The sequence below is a fragment of the Chrysochloris asiatica genome, unplaced genomic scaffold (genome assembly GCF_000296735.1).
Source record: "Chrysochloris asiatica unplaced genomic scaffold, ChrAsi1.0 scaffold00363, whole genome shotgun sequence".
Taxonomy (NCBI): Eukaryota; Metazoa; Chordata; class Mammalia; order Afrosoricida; family Chrysochloridae; genus Chrysochloris; species Chrysochloris asiatica.
In genome coordinates this window covers 1,148,582-1,175,756 of record NW_006408881.1, presented here as the reverse complement: position 1 = coordinate 1,175,756, position 27,175 = coordinate 1,148,582, and the positions used below count along the sequence as shown (strand labels likewise).

General features: G+C 48.3%; 2 protein-coding genes across 2 annotated transcripts; one reads left to right on the top strand and one right to left on the bottom strand.

The window, feature by feature from the left end:
- Nucleotides 1–708: 708 nt before the first annotated feature.
- On the bottom strand, nt 709–27,175 carry LIMS2 (LIM and senescent cell antigen-like domains 2). Its single transcript, XM_006876206.1, has 10 exons — nt 27,168–27,175; nt 21,063–21,222; nt 17,217–17,283; nt 16,832–16,952; nt 4,511–4,660; nt 3,707–3,857; nt 2,508–2,600; nt 1,838–1,886; nt 1,595–1,670; nt 709–856 (listed from the first exon to the last, which is right to left on the bottom strand). The coding sequence occupies exons 1-10, from the start codon at nt 27,173–27,175 to the stop codon at nt 709–711; spliced, it is 1,023 nt and encodes a 340-aa protein (XP_006876268.1).
- GPR17 (G protein-coupled receptor 17) lies at nt 12,735–13,766 on the top strand. The gene has a single exon (XM_006876203.1). It carries the CDS (start codon nt 12,747–12,749, stop codon nt 13,764–13,766), a length of 1,020 nt encoding a protein of 339 aa, XP_006876265.1. The 5' UTR covers nt 12,735–12,746.

Below are 27,175 nucleotides of genomic sequence, written 5' to 3'. Positions count from 1 at the left end.
GAGGCAATGGTGAACAGAGGAAAGGGGCAGTAAGGAGGAGGAAATAAGCTGAGGAAAGGAAGGGGAGAGATGAAAGAGAGGAAATGAGTTGGAGCAGAAAGCAAAAGAAGCAGACCACTCAAACTTTAGCCTCCATGACCCTGAGACCAGAAGAATTAGATGGTGCCCAGCTACCACAACCAACCACTCTGAAAGGGATCACAATGGAAGTTTTTGATGTGAATGTGAGGAAAATATGGAACAAAACTTAAAATCATAAAAAAGACCAGTTTCACTGGTTGGACAGAGACTGGTAGAATCCCTTATTTACCTTGTAAGCCTGGAAGTAAATTCACCCCTATGACTCAACTTCAGTCACACAACAGACAGGTCCATAAGGTGAACAATAACATGAGAAAAGTATGTGCTAATTAGAACAATCAACCATTGGAGGACAGCAGGAAGACATAAGAAAGAAGAATAAATGGAAACAGGAAACAGGAAGGAAGTGGAATGAATGATGTTACATTGCGGGGATTACAATCAATGGCATAAAGCAAAATGTGTATGAAATGTTGAATAGAAAATTGATTTGCTATGTAAGCTTTCACCAAATCACAGGGGGTTGGAGGGGGACATAAAAAGAAAGGACAAAAGTAGAGGTGGGAGGCAACCTGGGAAGGGGAGGCAGCAGGAAGGGATGAGAAAGGAGGAGGGCATAGGAAGGTCTCAGGCACAGTTGAGGTCCATGGCCTTGGGATGGACCTTGCGGGAAGTCAGCTCTGACAGCTTCTTCAGCCTCTTCTTCAGCTCTAGCGGGAACTTCTCATAGCACTTCCGACACACAGGCTTCATGTCGAACTCCACAAACTTGTTCCTGGAAAGTCAGCAATCAGAGTGTCTCCGGGAGAGACCCACACCTCCTGACTCTAGCCCAAGGTCTTTTCTGACCCCAGACAGATTAATTCAGACAGAGGAATGGCTTCCCCCAACCCCCAGCCTCCCTACCCCAAACCCTCCCATGCCAGCAGGACAAGCCCAGGGTGAGCTTATTTTTAGCCAGAGGTCACAATGGATGGGGCAAGAGGTCTCTGATCCTCCCTTCCCTCTAAGATATTTCTTTTCCATGGCACGGCTTCCCACACCAATTGAGTGTAAGCCTGGCACTCTGGGCTCCTCCTCACTGCTCACAGCTGCAACCACCCAGCACTTTTGTCAGCTTCCTAGATGGTAGTGGTCTAACTTCTCTACCTTGCATATGCCGCTCCCTCTGTTGAAATTCCCTTCCCTCTGCAAGGCCAATGTCTTAGCCTGTATGTTTAAAGCCTTTATGAAACCAGTTCAAGTGGTCACTCATTCCCTACCCCCCATCTCCACCCCTTACATCAAAGGGCTATTCTACAGGGTCCATTTCAAATGCTCATATTCCACGTCCCAGGATTGGAAGGGTGGCAAGTCTGTTCTCTGCTCCCACTGGGTATCTATGGCCAGGCCACAAAAAGGGGCTCAGGGTGAATCTGATGGAAGGGAGGGCCCACAAAAAGCCCATTCAACTCTGAATCCCCTTAATACACTCGGCAAGGAGGGGAGGAAGAAGTTGGGCAATCCCACTTACTTCAGGGTGAGCTTGCTGTTGCAGGCGGAGCAGTAGAAGCAGTTCACACACCAGGCCTTGTTGAGGGCTGACACCACTGTGGGAGGTGAGGGATAAGTGTTAGCAGGCTCCTCTTAGTCTAGCCACAGGCCCAGCTGTGCACAGTGAGGGCCAGCTGGGTCTGCAGCTGCAGGACCCACAACCCAGAGGGAGGACGGAGAAGGGGAGGAGGAAGGAGAAGCTGAAAGACAGAGGGAGCCTTACCATCACCCTCGATCACATGGCTGCAGTTGTGGCAGACATCCCCAAAAAGCTGTGAATCGAGTAGGGCATCAGTGTGGGAAGCAGCCACCACCACAATTCCAACCACCTCATCCCCTCGACCCCCACCCCAGCCCAGGACAGACACTTTCAGAGATCCACCTGGGTCTCTTGGGCACTTTTTAACTAGGCTACAGCCTCAAGTCTGAGGTAAAGGCACTCTAGCCCATTAGAATCACCCCTTGCATGGACAATGAATGGGCCTGGGACACTATTTCCAAAAATGTCCCTTTGCTCCTGCTGATACCTACATGAGGGCTCAGGCCAGGACAGTAATCTCCCACCCCATCAGCCTGCACAAGAGCAGCCAGACAGCTTTGCTGGATGTGGGAAAAAGGTAGGAGGGTGGTAATATGTCTTCACTACAGGCCAACAAGGAAACTGAGAGACCCATTCTTGAGATACAGAAACTGGTAGCCAGGATCTGAGTGCCTAGGTCCAATCTCGAAGTCACAACAGGACCCCAGGGTGGTTCCAGTGCACAGACTCCCTGCTGTTCCCAAAGCAGGTCCAGTTTCCCCCAGCCCACTTCCCTGAGGCTCCCTGAGTCCTTGAAGGCCAGACAAAGGGCAAGCACTCTTGCAGCTCCCAGTGCACCATGCCCAGCCCATACCTGATTGTAGTGGGTCTCACAGTAGGCCAGGCCCTTCTTCTCATAGTGCCGGTGCCCAAGGAATGGCTTCTCACATTTGGCACAGACAAAGTGCTGGAGAGGACAATGGACATGGGGAATAACAAGGTGGGATAACATGGGGACCCCAGGGGTCCAAGTTGCTAAGTGCCCATCTGTGCCCACACAGCTGGGCAGTGAGCTGCCACCTCTTGACTGTCCAATAGAAAGGAAGTCCAATCATGGCCTCTGGGGTCAGCAAGACTTGTACTTCTACAACCCACTGTGACTCTCCAGACTTGTACTGCCCCCCTCAGCAACCTCAGCTTAATGAGTTAGATGTTAGCATGGTGCCTGGAGTGGGTAGGCCCTCAGGTTGTTATGAAGTACTGTGGAGTTGGTTCTGACTCATAGCAACCATGAATAGAATTTCCAAGGCTTTAAATCTTCGAGGGAGTAGTTCTCCCATGGAGCAACTGGCAGACTTGAACCACAGACAGCTGCCCTATTAAACATGAGACACCTTTTGGGAAAGCATGCAGGTATCTGCCCCTATGGACGTCTCCTACAAGCCCAAATTATTGAGCAGCGCCATCCTGTGCAGGGAGGATTTGACCATGCAACTGTGCCTCCCTCAGGCAGACTGGGTGTCGAGGCCTGCATCAGCACATCAAAATCACACACTCTACAGCCTCCAGTTGGAGTTCCTCAAACAGGCCACCAAAAGCTTGTTTCTGGGAGTAGCTGACCAAGTGCATCCATAAGAAGACCAGGGTCCACAGCATGAATGCTTCAAGTGACCCAGTTGAGCACACTTGAGGAGCTCACCATCAGGGGTGCCAAATTCCTATCTAATAGGACTGTGCAAACAGCTGGCTCTCCATTAATTACAACCCCACAGGGTGGCACTGGGCAGAGAAGTCCATGATTTTCTCATGACTTTGGAATCCCCTTAAATGCCAAGTGGAGGAAGGAAGATTGGTGTGGCTGCCAGACCCTGGTCTGTGCACTCAGGTTTCCTGCTCCCATGGAGGGTCTGGAGGCTCAGCCTGGGATCTCGAGTCCAGAGCAGGGAGAAATAGCACCTATGAAGGTACTGGGGTTGAGAGTGTGGAGGTGTTGCTAGGCTAGAATCTGACCATGACCATATCTTTCCCATTCTGGACCCTGGCCAAATGCCATGCAAGGCCAGCCTCACTCACCTCCACATGCCACTGCTTGCCCAGCGCGTTGACCACACGGCCTTCAATGGGCCGGCGGCAAGCCCCACAGATGGGCACACCCATCTTGTCATGGCACGGCAGGCAGAAGAGCTCTCCCTTCAGCTCACGGGCCTCCACTGTCAGCTCCTTACTGGAAGACAATGTGGAGCCCAGTGATGGCCCTGCTTGTTCCACAGGGCCCAGGTCTGGCAGGGATCATACTAGCCCCTCCAGTTCAGGGGTGCAGCCTACTGAGAGGTCCTGGTCTGACCAGCCCAGAGGCTTGCTGTGATCTCTGATCTCTTTTTGGGACTTCCTGATCCCCAGACAGGCCTGGGGGCACAAAATTCCCTTGAAGCCCTCATAGAAGGGTGACCTGTGTTCTGCCTCATCAGCCTGCTGAGAAGCAAGTCTGTTCTCTGGCTCCCCTCCTCCTTTACTCAGACAGGGTGTCTGGGGCAGGCGGAGAGACCTTCAGGGTTTCTCTGTGACTTCCCTTTCTTCTCCTGCTTGCTTCAATACCCCGCGTTACTTGACCCTGACTTCCCTCTCTGCTGCTTCTCAGCCATCAGTCCTCAGCAGTTAAGGGGCCCAGTCCTTTGCCCCTGGATTTTAAGCCAGGCTGGGTGCATGTCCCCTATAACAGAGCCCTGGAAAGATACTTCCTGGGCCTTTCCACCTCCACTCTGTAGGGGCCTCTCCACTGCCCATCCGACTCATCTCTGCTTGGATGGGGGTCCTTCCACCTTTGCAGCTGGATGACCCTAGCTCTCCTTGGTTGTAAGGACTGAGCTGTGCACGTACCCACAGTGGGTACAATTGAAGTGGTCTGGGTGGTAGGCATCATTCCGGAACATGAGAGGCTGCTCATCAATGACCAGGTGGCACCGTTGACAGATGTACTTGCCCAGGTCCTTGGCCTTCTCCTGGTTGTGGCAAGGCCGGCAGAGGTGTCTACAGGAAACGGTGGACAAAGAGGAGTGGGTATTGGGGGTAGACTGCCCACTCTTCCTCTCAGACCAGTCAGGCCACCTCACAGGAGAAGAGATATCTCTAAGCCCATACCAGCAGCTTTACACACTGCCTGAGTGCTTCTGAGAGACTCACCCAGTGAAACCCAATCAGGTGATGAGTAAGGCAATGGGCATACAGTGCAGCCCAGTCCAGAAAAAAAAAGCTAAAAGGAAATACACCAATATGTTCATGGTTGCTGTCTTTGACTGGTAGACAACAGTGTTACTATTTTTCTTTCCATGTTTGTGTAAAATAGAATAGAATTTTAATTGGCATTAGTTGAAAATTAATTTTATTTTTCAAATGTCTTTTAACAAACACATCAACCTAAATCTCACTGCCAGTGGGTGCCAGTCAGGCAGCTGCTCACCCACTTTCTGGGGCTCTGACAGACCACAGGGGCTTGAGAATCCAGACTATTTCTGTCTCCAAAGACAAGCATAGCTGTGTCTGACCAAAGCCCCAAACTCAGGAACTGTCACTACAGAGACTTTTTTGTGAAGACCTCAAAGTCATTTCTGATGCTCCTCCTTGCATTGGGTAACAGCTGTGAACTCAAATAAAAGAATTCAACATATTTCCTCTTTTCTCAGGTCTCAAAGATGGTGGGAATTTAGATTCAGCTATACAGAGACTCCAATTCTAGCACCCCTTGCTCCCTGTTACCCACCTGCAACTCAACTTTTAACATGCTCCAAATTCCCCCCTCCCAGGCCCCCAATCCACAGGAGAGCCCCCAACTCCTCACTGTGCTCCATGGCACTAGTGCTAGCCCTTGGCAGGCAGGTTAGAGAATCTGTGTCAGAGATCTATCCTGGCTTAAGATTCCCAACCAGGTTATAATGAGGCAGATCCTAGATCCAGGGCAGCCAGCTCAGCATCTATGTTCTTATTAATCACAACACCTGCTCCATCTATCTGAGGTCTGGACTCCATCCTGTATACCATAGCTCTCCATTTGCCTTGTGGATATCTTCCCAACTAGTCTGCACATTAATAGGTTAAAGGCCAGCAGCAAGATACACCATATGTACTCACTAAGCTTCTGATTGGCTTACAATTGCATCTGTCCCAGCCTCCAAAGAAAACAGTACAGGATCGTTTACTCACAAATGAATGTCATCCCCTCTGAGACAATAGGGCCTGGCTCAGGACAACATGATTTCATGTCTTCATGACCATGATGACAGAGCCTTTGCCCTTTCCTTTCTTCCCCTCTAGCTGCCCACACTGCCCAGGTGCCCTGAGCCCCTGGACCCTGTTCCCCACCTAGCCACCTTCTATCACTAGATCCCTGCTGTATCCCTGTCACAGACAAATTCATTTCTCACAACCATAACTCTTAGCATTCAACACGCATGAAGTAATTGTTGTTTCAGAGCTATAAAGATTAACCACTTCTCAAAACTTCATTGCAATGATCTGTGCCCTAGACGCTACTATCCATGATTGGTCAGTATGTCCAGAAATACCCTGCTCAGTACAGGCGATGTGAGCCAATTCTCAGGTACACCCATGCCATGGCACCTGCACTTTACCAGCTCCCAGGAAGCATAATGAAAAGGTCTATCACACTTGAAGGAACTCCAGATGGGAAAAGTTTTCTCAACAGACCTGACCCCATCATTAGATCAAAAGCCAACTTCCAAATCTCTTTTCCAGGGAGAAACAATACAACAGCTAAAATTGTAAGTTTTAAAGTGACACACTCAGATTCAAATGTTGGCTCTGCCACTTCCTAGATGCTTGTTATTGTGCAGGTTCCATAATCCCTCAGAGTCTAGCTTTTCTTATCACTAAAGTAAGACAAAAGTCCCAAATACACAGGGTTGTCATGAAAGTAAAAAGAAAGAGAGCACATCTTGCAGGTATGCTCCAAAAGGTAGCAAATGTATTTAAAATGTTTTAATAAAAAAAAAGTATACTTAAAAGTCCTAAAACTAGGGGATCCTGGGCAAGATGGTGAAGTAGGCAGATACACTGATCAGATTCTCTGCAACAAAGACATGGGCAAACATGTGAAATAGATACAGGTGGTCATCCAGGGACAGAGAAGTGAATTGACTGCTGACTGGAAGAGGAAACTGAACAGGAGCAGTGGAGAGAGAAAAAAAAATAGATGGATGTCAGCTGGCATGAAGCAGCACCTCCTCTTGAGCTTTTGCAAGCAAATACCATTAGAACTGCAGGCACAGACTCAGCCACATGTAGGAGACAAGCAAAGGTGTATGCAGTTCTCCCTTGTTCCCTTGTCCTGCAGGTCACTGAGAGTGTGGCCAGTTCTGCCATAACCAATGTAGTAGCCAGTGCACCCCTTCCTATGCATCCTTTGCTGAGGTCAGGTACCAGGCATACCACCCTCCTGCTCAGCCTCTGCCTGGGGTCCAGCATGTGACATACCATCCCTTCTTCTGGAGACATGTGAACCTGCCCTGAACAATGCCACACAAACAGCAAACACAGAATTGTGTTTAGACTTCCAGTCTCCATCACATCCACCAGGAATCAGGTGGTGAGTGTCTGAGAATATACCAACATACAACCATCAACTAAATATAAATACAGTGACACCACAATGTCTTTGAGAAAGCAATTTCAGCTTACACCAAGCAAGAGAGTCAGAAAATAGAATACAAGAAATGGTATCAGAACTACTTGACAAGTTAAATGAACAAACAGGACAGACTTCAAAAGAAAATCACCCAGACATTTTATAATCCAGCTTTTCAAAACCAAAGACAAGGAAAAAAATCCTGAGCAGCTCATGAAAAACGAAATTAGCTACAAAGCAGAATTCATAAGACTAAGCTGTGATTTCTCAACAGAAACCATGCAGGCAAGATGATGGATAACATATATAAAGCTCTGGAATTTAAAAAAAAAAAAAAAAAACTGCCAACAAAGAATCATATACCCAGTAAAATTGTCCAACAAAATTAGAACAATGTTAGATAAACAGAAATTAAAATATTTTTTTTTAAAGACCAACCTTATAAAAAATACTAAAGGGAGTTCTTTGTACAGAGAACCAACAACAGCTGACAACAACCTGAGACTAACATACATGATGATATCACCCAGAACTCAACCCAGATATGGTGGTAGTGGCAATTATGTGCTGTGGAGTCAGTTCTGACTCATGTTGTTGTTGTTAGGTGCCATCAAGTTAGTTCTAACTCATAGCGACCCTATGCACAATAGAACGAAACACTGCTTGGTCCTGGGCCAACCTCACAATCATTGTTATGCCTGAGTCCATTGCTTCCGCCACTGTGCCAATCCATCTCTGACTTACAGAAACCTGTGTAGGGTTTCTAAGGCTAAAGATTTTTAGCAAAAAGCCTCATCTTTCTCCTGAAAGTGGTTGGTAAATTCAAACTGCTGCCTTTCAGCTCAATGCATAATCCACTATGCTACCAGAACTCCTTGTAATCAAATAGATTTCAAGAAAAAAAATTAATAAATAAACCTAACTGGAACCCTAAAACTAGACCAAGCCTTACTCCTAGCCCAACCCGACCCCTAAAATTAATCCTAGTCCTAACCACAGCCCTAACACTAAGTGAAGTCCTACATTTTGCCATGCTGTTGTTGTATACCAACCAGTCAGTTCCAACTCACAGCAACCCTGTATAGGGTTTCCAAGAGGGGCTGATGGGTTTTAAACAGTCAAGTACTTATCCTACAATGCCACACCAGGGTTTAAGCCTTACCTAGATCTAGCCATAGTCCTAAACCCTAAGTCCTTACTCCTATCTAGCCTCCCCAAGAAGTCTTAAAACTAGAAATATTATTTTGACTCCCTGTTATTCCTGGGTGACACAAATGGTTAAGTATTCAGCTACAAACTGAAAGGCTAGTAGTTCAAATCCACTCAGAGGCACCTTGGAAGAAAGACCTGGCAATCAGCTTTCAAAAAATCAGCCATTGAAAACTGTGGAGCACAGTTCTACTGTGACACACATGGGATACCCATGAATTGGAACTGATGGCAACTGGTTAACAAAAACCAGTAACAAAGCTGGATAAATTAATTTTGGAACAATAGGGAGGAAGAAACTTTGCTCATAATCTTGGAATTTGCCACTACTAACACCCAAGCAGAGCCTAGTCATGAGTCACCACAGGCTGAGTCTTGGGGACCAGTGGTCAGAGGGCCCAGTGAGTCAGGGGAGGAGCTAAGATAGGGATAGCCAAGGGCCAGCCTGGAGGCTGAGCCCATTCCATAGGCACAGACAGCACCTCATTATGAGGCAGCCTGCAGCTGTGCCCCACTAGAGATAAAGGCCATGATTTATTCCTCACACCCAAATGGGAGCTAATTATACAGAACAGGACACAAGGGCCCTATAGCAAGTGTCCTGAAAGAGTTCCCTCTCATTTAGCCAAACAAGACTTTTCAGCTCCCACTACCCATTCATAAGACCCTTCTGCTGCACCCAGGGCCGACCTGGGAGCACCAGTCCATTGGTACAGCAGCCCACCCCCATTCGCAGGAAATTGCCCTGTTCTGAAATGTTCTCTTGTGTGTGTCAATGCCACTGAGTTTCCCCCCACCACCTCCCGCCCCAGCGTGTCCACTCCCCAGCCTGAGGACAGTTACAGACTCAGCCTCTGTGAAGTGTGCTAGGGGGCTGGGAACACTGAGACACACTGAGATATTCATGGGCCATGGCAGAAGACGCAAGCTTGAAGTGGCCCCACACCACACAACGGATTCCTTAGGAAAGAGATGATCTTTCATTTCATTTCAGTGGGAGGCTGGAGAGCTACAGCCTCCTCTCCTCTCCTTAAATACCCAGTCTTCTGCCTCAGCCTCACCATAAGGACCCACCGATACACCACCACCAGCTCCAGTTCATCTGCCCTCCTCAGCACTTGCCTCCCTGCCCTCCTGCCTCTCTGGCCTGAACCAACTGAGTGAGGTAAGGGGAGGGTGAAGGCAGGGAGTTCAGTGGCCAAGGAGAGCCAAGCACAGAGGCTCTACCTGAGGTGGGAGGGTCATCTTCTCTGTGATCACAGTATGACTTCTTATCAGAGGCTCACCATAGCAGGAACTCAGCTCCACAGAGGGTTGTGCAGCATGTTCTTGACCACTTGGCTATTTTGCCACAAGGACTTGCCAGATGAAAGAATCTATGGGGAGAAGTGGTCAGGCCAGCGAGGGACACTTCTCCTATGTGTCAACTGTCGGTGGTCAAACACAGCACTGCAACCAGTCTGACCACCTGTTCCTCCAGAGAGGGAGGCCACTTGCCTGCTGCTCTGACCCCCATCTATGCAACCCAACATTGCTCAGGCCTTCTGTTCAATGCTACTGTTAAACTCTGTCCCTCACCATTGAGAGAACAAAGGGACTTCAGATTGAGGCCTATAAATTTTAAGTGGAAGTAGTGCATGACCCAATTTTTAAAAGTCAGTATCAACACTCATGAAATGGGGAAGAGATGGAAAAACAGATGGATTGAAAGAATCTCAGAACACCAGAAACAAACTCAACAGCAAGAGTTAGGGTGTCAGGGAGTTTGTTGCCATCATCATAATGGTTTGGGAAGTCAGGGGCACTGACAGTCTCCACCCAAGCAGGAGCCAGAAAGTAGTTTCAGCCTGCCCACCCACCTACTAGCCACAGTTTTAGGCTTGTGGAAAGGATGGGAACGGTAAGACCATTGTCTTATGGAGAGACTTCAGCAGTCACACAGGGTGCCCTGTGAAGAAGGTCCATGTTTGGTTCAATCCTTTGCTGTTGTTATTTTGAAAGGCTTACTTTTCAAACACGGGCCCTGCATTCAAAGCCGGGATAAAAAGTTATCTGACTGGCACTGTGCCTGGGGACTGCTCCAGGGTAGGATAAGCCACACTCTGCTAAGGGTGCCAGCTCATAGGTGCTTGGGTCCCTTGATCAGACTCTCATCCCAGAGCCAAGGCCTGGCCTAAACAACCAAGGGCAAGTTAGTGCATCCTTGGAGTCTGTACAATGTATCACCATCTGCCTCCCAGGACATGGATATGTGAAATAGTAAGCAATATATGAGTCCATGCTTACCTTGCTTACTGGATATTCCATCCCTGACAGGGAGTCTAAATTTGAAAAAGACTTTGATTCTGTGGAAGGTGCTGTGGGGTTGGGAGAGAGACAGATACCAGCCAGACCTAGAAGCAGACTCTTTGATATGGTTGAAAATATGAAATTGTTCACTACAGATTAATAAGTAAACTTACCTTGCTTATTGAGTAATCCAACACTGAACAGACTGTCCCTCTCCTCCCTTCTCCACTCTGACCTTGAAGACCTCATCTCTCTCCTGCTTGCAGCCTATCCTTGACCCCAGCACATAGCCACAGCTCAGGCGCCCTGTCTCTGGCTGTGTGCTGTCTTCTCCTCCATGTCACAACCCTTATGGAGGTCCTCTTTCTGGGCCCCTCACTGTGTTCTATGCAAGTCTGTCTCCTCTGGCATCTGGCTAAGCTCTCAGATAATCCTGTGCCTGGTATTCCTTATCCACAAATCTCTGCTTCATCAGTGCACTGACTCTAGCAGTCCTAGGAAAGTTATCAGATAATAACAAGGTTGAAAGATGGATGGAACCAAAAATGTCACTCACCAGGCAGCCATGTGTGTATGAATGGAACCCTGAAAGCAAATCCATCACTAATTCACTGAGTGCATCCCACAGTGTACGTGTGGGAGAGTACAAAAGGTGGAGAAAGATTGAAATGTGGCACTTCTTGCTTATAAACTTTTCCCAGCCCCATCTTCAGCCCAGCCTCACAGGGCAGGGAAACATGGATGCTGTCAGAGTACAGAGGCACTGTGGCTGAGAGCCTAGCCCAGCTGAAGGCAGTCAGCATCCAGTAGGGCATAAAAAGCAGGGGCTGAGTTTAGGTCCTCTCCTCCCCACAACCAGTTATACCCAGGTTGTTTGGGATTCTTGTTCTCCTTCTTGCATCTCTTCATTGAACTAAGATCAAAACAGGAGTTGATTACGCCATGGAGGGAGCAGGGAACACTCTATCTAGAACCGGGGTTCAGGGGGAGTAAGAGGCTTTTTGGCAAGGCTGGTAAAACTGGCCCTACAGAAGCGGGCAAACAGGGTAAATGAGGCCGGCAGCAGCAGGCACCCTAGGACTCGGACCTCTCTGAAGTTTCAGATCCTTGGGTGGAAAATCTTTGTTTCTTCTTTACTTCTGGGTCGGCCTGCTCTCCCCCTGATAGAAAAGCACTTCTCTGGAATGTGCTATCTCCTCACTGGCCAGAGGTCCAAGAACAGGGTTTCCCAAAATGCAAGTCTCAGCCCACTGGGATGCCCCTCATGGAGCTGGTGAGTTGAGAGACCGGGAGTCTGGGGGATGGAGGGAGTTGGTACTGCCCTCCTGTGTGTCAGATGTGGAAGCCATATACAGCCTGCACTGTCAAGGGCACAGGGAGGAGAGATTATGTAAGTGCAAGAAGGCCCTCCAGGCTCTAGGAGTGATGTAGGGCAGGAGGTTGGGATTCCTAGGGCAAGACAGTGACTGTAGGGGAACTTGGTGGGCTCCCTGGAAGATGTAGACCCATCTATCCATCCTCAGGTGTGGGATTTGAAGACCATGTGTACCACCCTGACTGCTGTCCTGTTAGCACACCTGAGGAAGAGCAGATGATAGACCTTCCCACCACCCTCTGCACCCCATTCCTGGGCTCTCCCATGTAGTGTTGGCCTCACCTGCCATCCCTCAGGTATGGCTCTTGATGTAGTGTAGTAGTTAGGTTGCCAGAGATGACCCAGCCTACACCCCACTCAGCCCCCAGGCAACACTCCAGGACAAGATATGGCTTTGCCAAAGTCCAGAGTATCCCCTACCAATAGACACGGGACACACCCTCACTAGTCACACCAGTAGTGCTGGATTCTCAAGAGGTCCATCCCCTGAGTCAGGACTAGAGCAGGAGTTCTGTGGAGTTTTCAGGCCCCCGGTAATCTGACCCACATCTTCGTCCTTGTTCCCTCCAGGCTTGTGCTGTAGCTCTGCTTCCAGCCAAAGTATGAATGGCCTCCAGGTGGCCACGCCGAGTCTGACTGCAAACTCCTCCCTGACTACTGTGGAGCAATGTGGTCAGGAGACACCACTGGAAAATGCCCTCTTTGCCTCCTTCTACCTGCTTGATTTCATCCTGGCTTTTGTTGGCAATGCTCTTGCCTTGTGGCTCTTTGTTCAGGACCATAAGTCAGGCACCCCTGCCAATGTGTTCCTGATGCACCTAGCTGTGGCCGACTTGTCCTGCGTGCTGGTCCTGCCCACCCGCCTTGTCTACCACTTCTCCGGGAGCCACTGGCCGTTTGGGGAGATCCCATGTCGCCTTACTGGCTTCTTCTTCTATCTCAACATGTATGCCAGCATCTACTTTCTCACCTGCATCAGCGCTGACCGCTTCCTGGCCATCGTGCACCCCGTCTGGTCCCTCAAGTTGCGCAGGCCCTTCTATGCCCACCTGGCCTGTGCCTTCCTCTGGATAGTGGTGGCCACAGCCATGATCCCACTGCTGGTGAGCCCACAGACTGTGCAAACCAATCACACAGTTATCTGTCTACAGCTCTATCGGGAGAAGGCCTCTCACCATGCTCTTGTGTCCCTGGCAGTGGCCTTCACTTTCCCATTTGTCACCACAGTCACCTGCTACCTGCTGATCATCCGCAGTCTGCGGCAAGGCCCCCGGGTAGAGCAGCGGCTCAAGAGCAAGGCCATTCGCACGATTGCCATGGTCCTGGCAATCTTTCTGATCTGCTTCGTGCCCTACCATGTCCACCGCTCCATCTACGTGCTACACCTGCACAGTCAAAGGCCCTCCTGTACTGCTCAGCGCATCCTGGCCCTAGGCAACCGAATCACCTCTTGTCTCACCAGCCTCAATGGTGCCCTGGACCCTGTCATGTACTTCTTTGTGGCTGAGAAGTTTCGAAACACCCTGTGCAACTTGCTCTGCAGCAAAAGGCTCTTAGAGCCACCCCCCAGCTTTGAGGGGAAAACCAATGATAGCTCACTGAGTGCCAAGTCAGAGCTGTGAAGGTTACCCCTCTGGAAGTTCCCTCTAAGCCAGCAAAGTCACCCCAGAGGGACAACACCCCCATAGGGGTGCCACTCAGACTTGAAAAGAAATACTTCTCCCAGGCCTCCTGCAGAAACAAACTTGGCATCTCAACAGGCAGCTCCCTCACTCCAAGGTGTGAGCTCAGTCACCACCAGAGCAGAATGCAGGCTTCAACTAGTGCCTGAATCCCTACAATAAAAGAATTGCCACATCAGCCAGCCATTTCCTCTCCAAGGAGACACGTCAGCTTTGCCCCCTGATCATGGTTAAGGAGGTCAGAGGACCAGTTACTGAGCACCATTTTTCCTTCCCCAAATTGCCTTCCTGGCTCCCAGCCTCCTTCTCATGACAGAAACACCCCTCAGCAAAGCTCTGTAAAAGAATCCCAGAAGGAAGCCAGAGAACAACTTTTGAGAGGTGGAAGGGTGGAGAGAAGTGTCTAAATATTTCCTTTGAAGTGCAAGGTGGTTTTGAGTGCCCTTTGTGGTACACTGGCTAGGTAACCCCTGAGTTAGTTTAGAGGCATGGACTATACAACCCAACACTGGTTACCAGGTCATCAGCTCATTATAGGAATCATGATGTCACCTTCTTGAAGCCCTCAAGCAGGTCTGAAGAGGCTTTGCATGTGGTCTGACATTCTTAGTAGGTGCCAGTCCCTCCCCAGTCCTGGTCAAGCAGATGAGTCAGTAGACAGTTCCAAGAGTGAGCTCTGTCACTGCCTGAAGAAGCCCAGGACAGAGCTGGAAGTGGTGGGGATCTGTCTCCCATTAACCCAGACAATCAGGGGTATGCTTAACACTGCCCACTCCTGAGAGGTCTCTCTCAGACTTGGTGGGCCATCTTCTCAGTGGGACCTTTTTGGTACATGTTACAAGATCATAAATGCAATACAGCTGTAGCTGTAAGACTATAAAGATGCACAGTGTATGGTTAACATAATATCCTTCCCAGAATGTTTTCCCCTTCAACACAGGAATGGCAAAGTGGTGACAAATTCAGCTGAAGTGGGAGTGAGGGATGGACCACACATACTCTTGATCTCTCTCTTTTACTTCTTGATAGCCCACAGCACCACGTACCATGTCTGCACAATGGGGTTGGAAGTGCCAACCTAGAACTGCAATGGGGTTGGAGGCAACAACTGGTCAAATTACTCTTGTTAATCACACACTCCAGCTGGCACCTCCCCCCTTACCCTTACAGCAATATCACATCTTACTTCCCAAGGATTGCAGTCTCTCCAGGTCCCTGCCCACAGACTGATGGGGAGGGTGGTATTGTGTGTACCATGGATCATAAGAGGACAGGGCTCACCCTGGTCCATATACCAATTTAGATAACTCATGAAGCTGAACTTCCAGAGTTTGACCCCAGCTTCTCACTTAGACAGCTGACACCGGAGATACTGGGATATGCCAGTCCAGCAGTACATCTCTCAGCTGACAAGACCATTGCAGGTAGCATCAGAGAAGAATAAAGAAGGAGTGCAATAGAGGACAGTAACAGCAAAAGAGGCCAAGGAGAAGAGATAGCTAATGGAGCACACTGGGTGTTTAGTGAGCTCTTCCACTCCTGTGAAGAATGCTGAAGAAGCAAACCAGACTGGTAGTGCATGGGGTGAGCTGCTCCACGTGAGACCTGCTACACAGGACACTCATGGATTCTGCATTGAAGTAGTCTCACCAAAGGAGAGGTCAGAGATAGAGGTGCAAATTCCAAGTTTTCCCAGACATGTAAGACTCATGTCCTTGAGGGCAGAGATGAGGCCAAAGCCCTAAATAACCCCAAGACTTAGAGATGGGTGAAGGCCAAGATAACTGAGCAGGAGCAACCTGAAACCACAAGAGGCATTTACAGAGTAGAGGTGAGCTGTGGCAAAACTTAGCAAGTCAGTGACTGGCAATGAGGTAGTCACTGCCACAGACAAGGATGGAGGGCACAGGGGAGGAGACAACGAGTGTGCTGTGTGGGCTGCAAGAAGCCAGCGTGGTTCATAGGGTGGCAGGTTCAGGAGCTTAAATCATGTAACTCCTCAGGCCTGCTCCTCTAGGAAGGGAGGAGAGAAAAGTCAGAACAGAGGCTCTTGGAGGCATGAGGCGTGAACTGGGCTTTAAGAGGCATAGTAGAGGGACGGGTGGTGCAGGGAAATAGAAGCATCCCTTTGCCTCAAGGATGTAGGAGAGGAGGCCATCCACTGCAGTGGGGTGAGAGGGAGGCTCTTCTTGGAAGGAGAGAAATGAACCCTGCCAAGGAATCTTGGTGTGGAGCCGTGGGATAAAGCACTGGACTGCATGGTTGGTTTGAACCACAAGGTCAGCAGTTCAAACTCACCAGCCACTCATTGGAAACCCTGTACAGGGTCATTATGAATCAGAACCAACTCTATGACACTTAACAACAGCAGCAAAGGAGACCTAATGGAGTCTTGGTGGCACATCGGTTAAACATTCAGGTGCTAACCAAAAGGTCAGTGGTTCAAACCCACCAGCCACTCCATTGGAGAGAGATGTAGCAGTTGATTTCCATGAACATTTACAACCTTAGAAACCCTATCGGGCAGTTCCACTCTGTCCTACAGGGTCACTTGGACTCAAAATCAACTCAGTGGCAATGGGTTTCAGTTTTAGGTTTGGAAGGAAATTAAGTACTACAATGGAGCGCACAGTCCTAAGTTTAGAGTAAATTTTGGTAGCTTTTTTGGGGGATTTCTCTCCAGCAATGCTCAGTCATGTGGGTGCAGGGGAAGGAAGGCAGACAGTGGGACTAGCAGAGGAAGGGGCAGTCAGGGATTGATGCAACTCCAAGTCCTTTATCCCATACACTGCCTCTAACCAGCTCCTGTTCCAGCCACTTTCCTCCTTGTATCAGCTGTCAGCCTGCTGCCCAAGAATAACCATGACCCTGGGAGATCCTGACTCTTGGCCCCCAGTCTTCCCTGCCTTAGGCCATACTAGAGGTGGGTACTATAATATTCCTCTGCAGAGATGTGGTAGCCGCCACCACCGCTGCCTTGCCCAGAGCTGCATGCTCTGCCTCACCTGCCCGCGTTCTTCACAAAGCCCAGGTCTGCCAGCTCCATGTCACACAGCTCACAGCAGAAGCACCCAGGGTGCCAGTTGTTGTTCATGGCCTTGATAACACGGCCAATGATGAACTCACCTGGGGAAGGAGTGGCCCCTTGTTACCCATCCACACCAGCTTTCAGCCTGGCTTTTGGGGTGTCCATGGACTCCCCTCCCAGAGCATTGAGAGTATTGCCCATGGGCTTGAAAAGACCCTAGGACTGAAGTTCAGAGAAATGCAGGAAGGGGTCTGCCCACCATGCAACAAGCTCCCCAACTCTTCCACCACCCACTCCCCAAGCCCCACCTCCCACTGCCAGCACCGCTCCTCTACCCCTATGACTCCCCTGGAAATCCTTACCACAGCATCCACAGCACGGAGCAAACAGCATTTGGAAATCATGTTCACAATACTTCTGACCTTCAAACTGCAAATGAAGCCAAAAAACACAGACATCAAACCACCCATTATTCCCAGGAGCTATACTGTCAGATCTTTTGTTGGTCAGGACCGGCCCTCAGGAGGGCTAGACAAGCATCCCCCTCAGACAATTTTAGCCACTACAGGAAACAAGGTTAAGAGGGCCTTCAGGAGAGGATAACAATGAGTGGAAAGGCAGTAAGGGCTGAGGAAAGGAAAGGAGGACATGCCAGACTGAGGCAGCAACAGATCCAAGGCCTAGAGGCAAGGAACTGGCTCAGTGGATTGACAGGAGAGCAGAGGTAGAGACTCTGTAGGAGTTTTCTATAGGACCCATAAGGCCAGGTCTCAGAGGTCACTGTTGTTTGCTAAAGATATTGGCCATTTTGATCCTGTGCACAGGCTGGGGAGGAGTATTCAGCTAGGGAACAGTGAGGTCACCTTTGTATTCTTTGTGTTGTTGTGCCTTCTCTGGGAAGCCCCACTCTCACAGAGACCCCTGAAGAACACAGAAAGGAGAGCTTAAAGGAAAGGAATGCAGGAAGGGCAGGGGAACTCAATAGAGAAACCAGTGTTCTTTAGGCAGCAGTAGCTCTGTAGGAATCATCCAGGCAGCACTGTCTCCACTTGGGCTGGGAGAGTCCTTGCATGGACCTCAAACATGGCCACATTTGGGTTATCCTTGTTTTCTAGAATGCTGTGATAGGCTCCAGTTAGTTTAAATCATACAGCAGCAAATATTTCCTTATTCTAGGCATGTGCCTACCCTTCCACTGCCCTGACAGTTGGCTAGTGTTTCCTATGAAAGACATTCGGGAACAGCTGCTCTGCCCTGCCAAGCCATGTGCATCCACAGGTCATTCCCATCACTTTCCTTCTAAACATATGCAGCATCTGGCCACTTGCTACCACCTCCACTACAACCACCAGTGATGTCCATAATACTTAACAACCAATTCTTTGGGGAGGAAAAGTCCTGATTTGTAGCATATGCCAATTTCTATGGTGTAAATATCCCACCATGGTCCATTTCAAGCTATCAATATAATGGCACTGAATGTGAGCTTGAAAAGAAATGTGCTATAGCAAATCCCTATATAGTATGTTTCCTTGACATAGGTACAATAGACAAAAAAAATCAAAGGCATAAGTAATAGAAAAATGAAATAAAATAATTAGGAAAAGGCAAGTTCTGAGTATTTCTTACCTTTGTGGGTACGTCTTAAATTTTTTTTTTAACCTCTCCATTCACCTCTCTCTCAAGTTCCTGGTAACCACTAATCTTCTTTTGCCCCTATGGATTTACTTTTATAGATGCTTCATATAAATGGAATCATACAATATTTTTCCTTTTGTGTTTGGCTTATTTCACTCAACAGTTTCTCAAGGTTCAGCCATACTTCATTTCTTTTTATGGTTCAATAATATTCCATTGTATGTTGTTATGGATTGAATTGTGTTCCCAAAAAGTATGTTCTGAAATCCTAACCTACCTATAAATGGACTTCTGGTGTGGCACTGTAGGATCAGCACTAGACTTTGAACCACAAGGTCTGCAGTTCAAACTCACCAGGTGCTCCTCAGAAACCAAATACAGGGCCCCTATGAGTTGGAACCAGCTTGATGGTGCTTACCACCACCACCAACATTCCTATAAATATGACTCTGTGTGAAAATCAGAGGTTTCTTTGGTTATGTTAATAAAGTCAGGCCAGTGTAGTGGTGTGATCACTCTAAGGATTTGCTCTGTTAATCTTCAACCACTTCACAATTGAAAAAAACAATAAACATAAAGACAAAAAAGAGGAGAAGAAGACATAAGACACAGACAGAGAGAAGACAAATTCCAAGGAATGTCAAAGGAACTCCTGGGACTACCAGAAAAGAAGAACTTCACTCTAGAAGTATGCCCTGAATTTGAATTTGTCTCCTGAACTCTGCGAGAATAAATTCCTGTTCTTTAAAAGAACTGACTTGAGGTACATTTATTACAGCAGCACTAGATACCTGAGAAATACATATATATGACATTTTGTCTATCCACTCATGTGTTGATGAGCACTGGGGTTGTTTCCACCTTCTAACTATTGTGAATAATATTACAATGAATACTAGTATGCATTTATCTGCCTACTTAACTTTCTGAGGAACCATTAAATTGTTTTCTACAGTAGCTACACTATTTACGTTCACTCCAACATTGCATGAGGGCTCCAATTTCTCCACATATTCACCAACAGTTACTTTTTTTTTTTTTTAAATAATAACCATCCTAGTGGGTGTGATGAGGTATTTCATTGCAGTTTTGATTTATAGCTCCCAAATGGCTAATTTGTTTTCAATATAATTTCTTTTAAGTTTATATAATTTCATTTTTCCAAATACTTTGTTGTTGCTGTTGAGAATATACATAGCAAAGCCTACACTAATTCAACAGTTTCTACTGTATAATTCAACGATATTGATTACATTCTTTGAGTTGTGCAAACATTCTCAGCCTCCTTTCCAGAGTTGTTTCTCCTCTATTAACATAAACTAACTCACAGGCCCCTAGGGACTCGTATCTAATCTTTTGAGTTGTAATTGTCAATCTGAAGTCCTGGTGTGGTGCTGTGGGATAAGCTAGACCGCAAGGTCAGTTTGAAACACAAGGTCAGTGGTTCAAGCTCACCAGCTGCTCCTTGGAAACCCTATACAGGGTCACTATGGGTCAGAACCAATGCAATGGCACTTAACAACAACAACAGCATAGCCAACCAGATTCCATACAGATAGTGCTTAACAGCATGTAATGCTCATGGCAAACATTCAGTACTAAGTAAGCTAAACTATAGTTTGGCTTTAGGAAGAGTTCAGGGTATATTATTTGTCTGAAGTTGAAAGATTATCTCAGGACAGTAGTTTCTGGAATTCATCTAGCATCCATAGTATATAATTTAATTATTACAAATAATTTGATTTTTAATGATGGCTGTGTTTACTAACTGGCTTGCAAGAATATTGGAATTTTAACAATCTGCCCTTGTGAGCTGGTACAGGCCAGTAGAGGCCCTTCCATTATCATCTAGATTATTGCAATAACCTCCCACATGGTCTCTCACTTTTGTCCCTGTCCCCTTATACTCTAACCTCAACACAGCAACCTAAGAGATCCTTTTCAAATGTCAGTCCAGTGTGAGGTCTATAGCTATTCACAAGTCACAGGGCCACATGAGATCTTCCTCTTGCCGCCCCCACCCGCCTCTCCTGTCATCCTCCCTTCATTTTCTCTGCCTCAATCACACTTACCTCCTTGCTGCTCCTCCAGCACCCCAGACCCACTGCCACCTCAGCACTTTTGCACTGGCTGTGTCCTCTGCTGAGTGCTTTTCCTGCAGATCTCATCTCCTTCAAGAATGCTCAAGCAGATCTTTTCTGCTGGTATTTCTCTCACCAGCCACCCTCCCGAACCTGAGATTCCTTTCTGAAAGAGTACTCAGCACCATCTGATACACACTTACACTTACTGTTGGATTGCCATGAAGATGAGGTGCCATAAGGGCAGGGCCACTGTACCTCTAGAGCCCCCAGAGAAAGGTGTATGAACAGACAATTCTCCTTCTGTACCATGGCAACCAGAGGAGCAGGTTCTGCACAGGTAGGAGGCAAAACTGGGCTCAAAGCCTCACCAAATAGCGTGGTCCAGAGCAATCTGTGGCAAGCTCGACAGCTGGGTCTGCGCCTCAGAGTCTGAGAAGCCAACCCATCAAAGGGCCCCAGTACCCACAATGTCCCACATATCCTCACCTCATAGAAGAGCCCCTCAGGAAACTGCTGGAAGCACTGGGTGCACACGAAGCAGTGTTCATGGTACAGCTCCCCGTTGCTGTTGATGATCCTTTCAGCAGGGGCAAAGTGGGCCTGGCAGCGCTGGCACATGGCATTGGCCAAGGCATTGGACATGTTGCTGCAGGGAGTGGGTGGTAGAGAAGTGGTTAGGTTAGGGTTGAGGGGTTAGTAGATGGGCATCTGGTCAGGCTCTCCTCTTCGTAAAAATCTAAAGTGCTTCCCAGGATAGGGAAGGTCACTCTTGCTACCCAAAGGTGGCCTTGGCATTGTGGGAACTTGCTCATTATACTGCTTGAGTCACTGGCATGGCTGCCACATACTCCTGCAGCTATCATGTACAGAGAACACAGTGCAAGACTGTGGTCTACCAAAGGTCAAAGTACCAAGGTACAGGTGAAAGTCAAGCGTACAGTACAGGGGAGAGCCTCCCCTTTGAGAGCAAGGAAGTCTTGCTTGAGAATGTCATCACAGAAGAAGGGCTCCTTAAGCTGGATGAATCCTGGTAGAAGGGAAAAAGAGGTGTGGGCCCAGCTGTGGGCTGTAGTCCATAGGTCTTAGAAGGGGTTGCTGTTCCACAGAGACAGACCAGAAACTGAGCAGGGCACACCTGGGCAGGATTTTGTCTCTTCCCTGCTTAGGAACCACTTGGCACTTGGCATACTGGTCTCAGGTGTGCTCTGGAGACCCCAGCCACCTCCTGTCCATCCATGCTGAGAATGGGACTGGAGTGTGGCAGCAGGAGTTGGGGAGAGCCAAGATGGCAGGGAAACTCAGCACCCAACACAATTTCCCAGCCCTCAATGGCCAGCTGGTCTCATGAAGCAGGTCAGGGACCCACAAGGGTCAGAAGCTGACTTCTCCTGGCTGCTGCCACAGGGGCCTGGGCTGGACAACACTTGTAAAGCCTCATTTTCTTTCCTGACAACATTCCTTTCTCTCCCGAAATATATGCCCCAAGTGACAGGGAGGAAATTCCAGTATCTGGCCATGAACAAACCCTTGAATGCCTTGCTAGTGCTTAAAGAAATCAGAAATTGACAGGAAATCCTGAGACTCTTGTCTGGACTTCCTTACTCAAAGAACCCAGAGTCTTGGACTGCTTCTTAAACCCGGACCACTGCCCCTGGACCAAGTGCTTATTGTTGTTGATGATGTTATTAGGTGTCATCAAGTCTGTTCTGATTCATAGCAATCCTATGCACAATAGAATGAAACACCACCCAGTCATGCATCATCTTCATAAATGTAACATTTGAGTTCATTGCTCCTGCCACAGTGTGAATCCATTTCCTTGGGTGTCTTCCTCTTTTTCGCTGACCCTCCTAGTCCTTCTGACTGTGGCCATGATGGAGAGGCTGCCAATCAGGAGAATTCAGAGGTGCAGGGTAAGGGTAAGGACAAAGCATGATGTACTTCTCCAGATCAGGGAGACCAGATCACGGACTGGTCTCTCCTGATAATATGTGAGATGAATACTTCTAAGGAGCATTCTTCCAACACAAAGATTCCATGGCTGCCCAGGAAAACTCACAGGAATTATAAGGAAACGACTTCAATCTGCTGGTCTAAGAGGCAGAGGAATGGATGGGCAGGTGTCTGAATGCACTGGCCCACCGTACCATCCAGAATGTGCCCTGGGGTAGGATGGGGCAGCAGTGTAGAAGAGATAAATGCAGCTCCAGAGCCACTGCCCATGGGTCTGGAGTCATTTCCTCCCTTATAGAGCGGTGTACCCCTAGTAAGTGACATATGGATGACATAAAGCATGTACACCACACAGAACAGGGCCCCAGCAGGGCAAGCATTGGATAAATGGAGTGGTTTTGCTCATCTTTACTCTGGGACTTAACTCTGAAAGTTTGAATCAGGGAGCTTTCCAGAGTCCCTCCGGCACAACTTGTTCAAAGGAAGGTCTGAAGATTGCCTGCACTCCCTGCAAGTGTAAACAGCCAGAGACATGGTCATTCCAAGTCTTCTCTCACATATTCCAGTCCAGAATGGGGAACACTAGGTCTGCCCAGTTATTCCTGAAGAGATAGTACCACCCCTGCCCTAGCTGGACAACATACCACATACTGCCAAGGGCACAACCCCTGCCCAGAAGCCAACCCCCAGAACTTCTTATATTGTTGTTGTTAAGTCAGTTCCGACTCACAACAACCCTGTATACTGTTTCCAAGGAGCAGCTGGTAAGTTTGAACCAACCTTGGGGTCGAGTGTTTAGCCTACAGTGCCATACATGCCATTATATACCCCTTCCCCCATACCCCAAAATGCTCTCATTCTGACAACCAACACAATCCAACTTGCTGCAAGACATCCTGACATTTATAACAGTGTTAGCTCTGGGGTGGGGTGAAGGGTGCCTGAATGAAGAAACTGAAGAGCAGAAGATTCAGTGACTTGCTGGGGGCCACATAGGAGTGGAACCATATGTTCTTCTGTCCCCTCAGCTCCTAGTGACATCACATAATCAAGGTCATTTGAGACTCTTGGTTTCTTCACAATCCAGGACGATCCTCCTTCCTATCTCTTTCACTCACTGGAGTCAGAAAAACAGCTGTGAAAACCCAGGGACAGGCAGGGGCTGGCCAGAGAGGGTCAAGCACTGAGGTTTTGTCAGCCTGGTAGGAGTAGGTCTTAACAGCATGTGCTCTGCAGCCAGGCAAACCAAACTGCAACCTTGGCTCTCATACTCACTGACAGAACAAAGAATTCTGAGCTGCAGTTTCCTCATCTGTAAAATGGGCCAACAACACCCACCTCTAAGGTTGGGAGACAGCCACAAGAACAACTAATATTCCTGGCATCCAGGAGCATGCCTTCCCTCCTTTAGCATCAGGTCCCATACAACTCTTGATGCTGAGGTCCAAGGCTGGTTCAAGGTTAGAAGTAGGGATCACCTGGCTACACACAGTGAACTGGAACTCATGTAAAAACAGCCTTATGACTATCTCACAAAACATTAGGAAACTAATGAGCTATCTTGGACACATGATGCCACTACACTATCAGAAATATTCAGAATCCATGTGAAAACTCTGAAATTGCAGAGCTTGTTCTGAAATCCTAACTGCATATTTTGCTCTAGAAGGCTTTGTTGCCTTTAAACATGCCATAAGGTCAATTCAACAGAAAACTGGGATGAAGACATGGACTGGTAGTTCACATAAAAAACAATCTAATAATAATAATAAAAAGTAATCTAAATGGTTTATGGATATACATGCATGGAATGTTCCTGAAGCCTGGTTCCCCTTATTATGCTTACTTGTACTCCTTGAATTTTTGCCATGTTCTTATGTCTAAATCACTCTCTGGACCTTGTGCTCTGGACACTCACCCTGCCAGCCTGTTCAGCCTCATCCTGGCACTGTGCCTTCTGCTCATGCCACAGACACTGGAGTAGTGAAGAGAGGCCGAACAGAAGGGTTGGCATTCATCTCAGTCATGCTCAGATGAGCTAGTTGTTCTCCTGAACTAGGGACCCACTCCATGCCCCCATTGTATGATGGTCTGCAATGCCCAGTACAGCTCACCAGGTAGCAGGTCTTCCCACACAGCTGCCCTCAGCTGCTGCTCCCCACACCATTCCCAAACACCTTTCCTTTCCTCTGGTCTTAACTCCGGGCATTTCAGTGGCTCAATCCCCCAACCACCACCATTGCCACCCCTGGGACCCTCCCTGCCATTGCACATTGCACTCAAGCAGGCCCTCAGGTTATCTTGGTAGTCATGTTTCCCCTGGACAACCTTAGCCCCTAAACTGTCTTTCCTCTCTAGAGTGCTCAGAGCCTTCATCGCCTCTTCCTACTGCTGGGACTGGTACTCTGGTCTCCTTCTATGGCTCACCACCCACTTCAACATCAACACTCTTGACTTCTATACTTTCCCCTTCACTTGTCACTTCCATGCCAATGACCTCAAGCCAGCAGCCCTCATTGCTTTCTTGCCACTGTTCTCCTGGACATTTCCACCCTGGCACTATTCTATGTCCAGGAATCTCTCCTCCTTGAACCCCTGATCCACTCCTATTCCGGTTAGCTAACCCCTAAATTAGCTCATCCTGTTATGAACTCCCAGGCCACACTTGCAAGACTTGAAGAAAACTTCCCTCACTTGTCTACACTAAAAGTTTCTAAGTAAAAGGCTGCTAGGGGTTTAGAGCCAGTCCAAACTGGGCTTAAATCCCTGCTTAGCCATTTTCTGTGATGTGAAAGGCTCCTTGACCACTTTGAGCCTCATCTATAAAGTGATGACAATAAAAACACCCCAGTGTGTAAAGCCGATTGTTAATATGCCATACTCAACTTACCCTGTTCAAGAACATGCTCTCCAAGTATTCAGTCCAGGCCTCCTGCCTGAGAGGCTAGCTCCACCCTGACCCTTGACCCTTTCCTCTACCCTTACCCCAGACCCTGAGCACACTTGACTGGCAGTCTCTCCATCTCGAGCCGCAGTCAGAAGGGCTAGGAGAGGCTTCCCGAGGAAAAGACCTGAGGTCGTTGCTTTCCGGGCATTGTCCTCGACAAGGTCAGTTCTCAGCGACCTACCCTGGGGTGGCAGCAGGAGACAGGGAGCTGCATGGGTTCTAGCAGCCACAGTACAGCCCAGAGTTGGTGAGCATGAACAGCTGGGCCGCCATGGGGCCTCTGCCTGGTCCTTCACTGCCTCTGTTTCTTGTGCTGCTGCCTCCTCCCAGGGCAAACAGATCAGATGCAAGGGGTCCTTGGACCACCAATCCCAGCAAGGCAAAAATTGGGGGTGTTAGGCCGGGCAGTACCGTGGTTGTCCCTGGGAAGAGCACAGTGCTACACCATCCCCTGTATGGCAGGTCCCTCGTGACCCCCACCGCTTCCTAGCTCTGGACAGGAGTTCAAGTTACATACGTGGGTCTGCAAAGGGCAATGAAGTCAATTCCAAATAGAAGGGATATTGTTCTTGGAGGCATGAGGACAGCACAGCCAAAGTGGAGACTCCCAGGATTGGGTTCAGGTGGAATAAGGGACTTAGGCTGGGACGGTCCCAAACAGCACTGAGGTGAGGTAAATAGTGATAGGACAGATTCCCAGGTGGTCTCAAGCTGCCACTTGCATAGGAAAAAACACTAAGCCTCTGTACATCCTAGCAGTCAGCTGAGGAGGGCAGTAGGGGCTCAGTAGTCAATTTTGGAATACTAGAAACAGTTACAGGCTAAGGAGGGAACCAGAGGGTGCCACATTCTGTCTTGTTTCCTTACCTGAGATCCCTGTCACTGCAGATGGTATCTTAGACCCAGACAAGGCAGACTATCTTCAGAGTCTAACCAACAACTAGCAAGGCACTCCAAAAGGGACCCACTTGTAAAACTTAGAGAAGAGTGGTTCCCTCCCATCCCCAGCTTGCCAGAGAGCAGAAGTAACAAGGGTCCATATAAGACCGCCAGGAAGGCACCAATGCACATAAGTGTTTACCTAGAGATTAGCAGGGTCTTATGATCCAAGTGCAAACACATAAGGTCAGAGTGGTCAAGCAATCCAGGTGGCTGGTGATAAAATAAGGGTCCACAGCACTCCCAGAAATCTTTAACTCCAGGACTCATCACCTTGCAAACCCTTTCTAGTAAGGTCAGAAAACATGAGTGGTATCTTCCTCTCCCTTCCAAAGTACAAAGATACAGATGTATGAAGTACTTGTTCCAGACAGCAGGACACTAGTTCTCCTTAGCTAGGGTGGGAAAGAAATCTTGGACGAGTTCCACTGGGCACTCAGATTGCAGGGTTCACAAATCCAAGAGCACACATAACCCAGCAAATCCATACATGGTATAGTATCCATTATCCAAACTGGAGGCCAGCTTCAAACCCTGTTAACTACAGAAATGTTGTTGTTGTTAAGTGCTGTCGAGTTAGTACTGACTCATTGTTGGTGTTGTTAGATGTCATCAGGTCGGTTCTGACTCATAGCAACCGTGTACAGCGTTTCCAAGGAGTGGCTAGTGAATTTGAACCGCCATCCTTGTGGTTTAAACCAACCTTGCAGTGCAGTGCATTATCCCATAGCACCACACTAGGACTCCAGTACCAACTCAT

Coding starts and splice junctions, on each gene's coding strand:
- LIMS2 (XM_006876206.1), bottom strand. Junction 3,858..4,510: donor TTCAATTGTACCCACTGTGG/GTACGTGCACAG, acceptor ATTGTCTTCCAG/TAAGGAGCTGACAGTGGAGG. Junction 1,887..2,507: donor GTGAGACCCACTACAATCAG/GTATGGGCTGGG, acceptor CTCGATTCACAG/CTTTTTGGGGATGTCTGCCA.
- GPR17 (XM_006876203.1), top strand. CDS start 12,747: ATGAATGGCCTCCAGGTGGCCACGCCGAGTCTGACTGCAAACTCCTCC.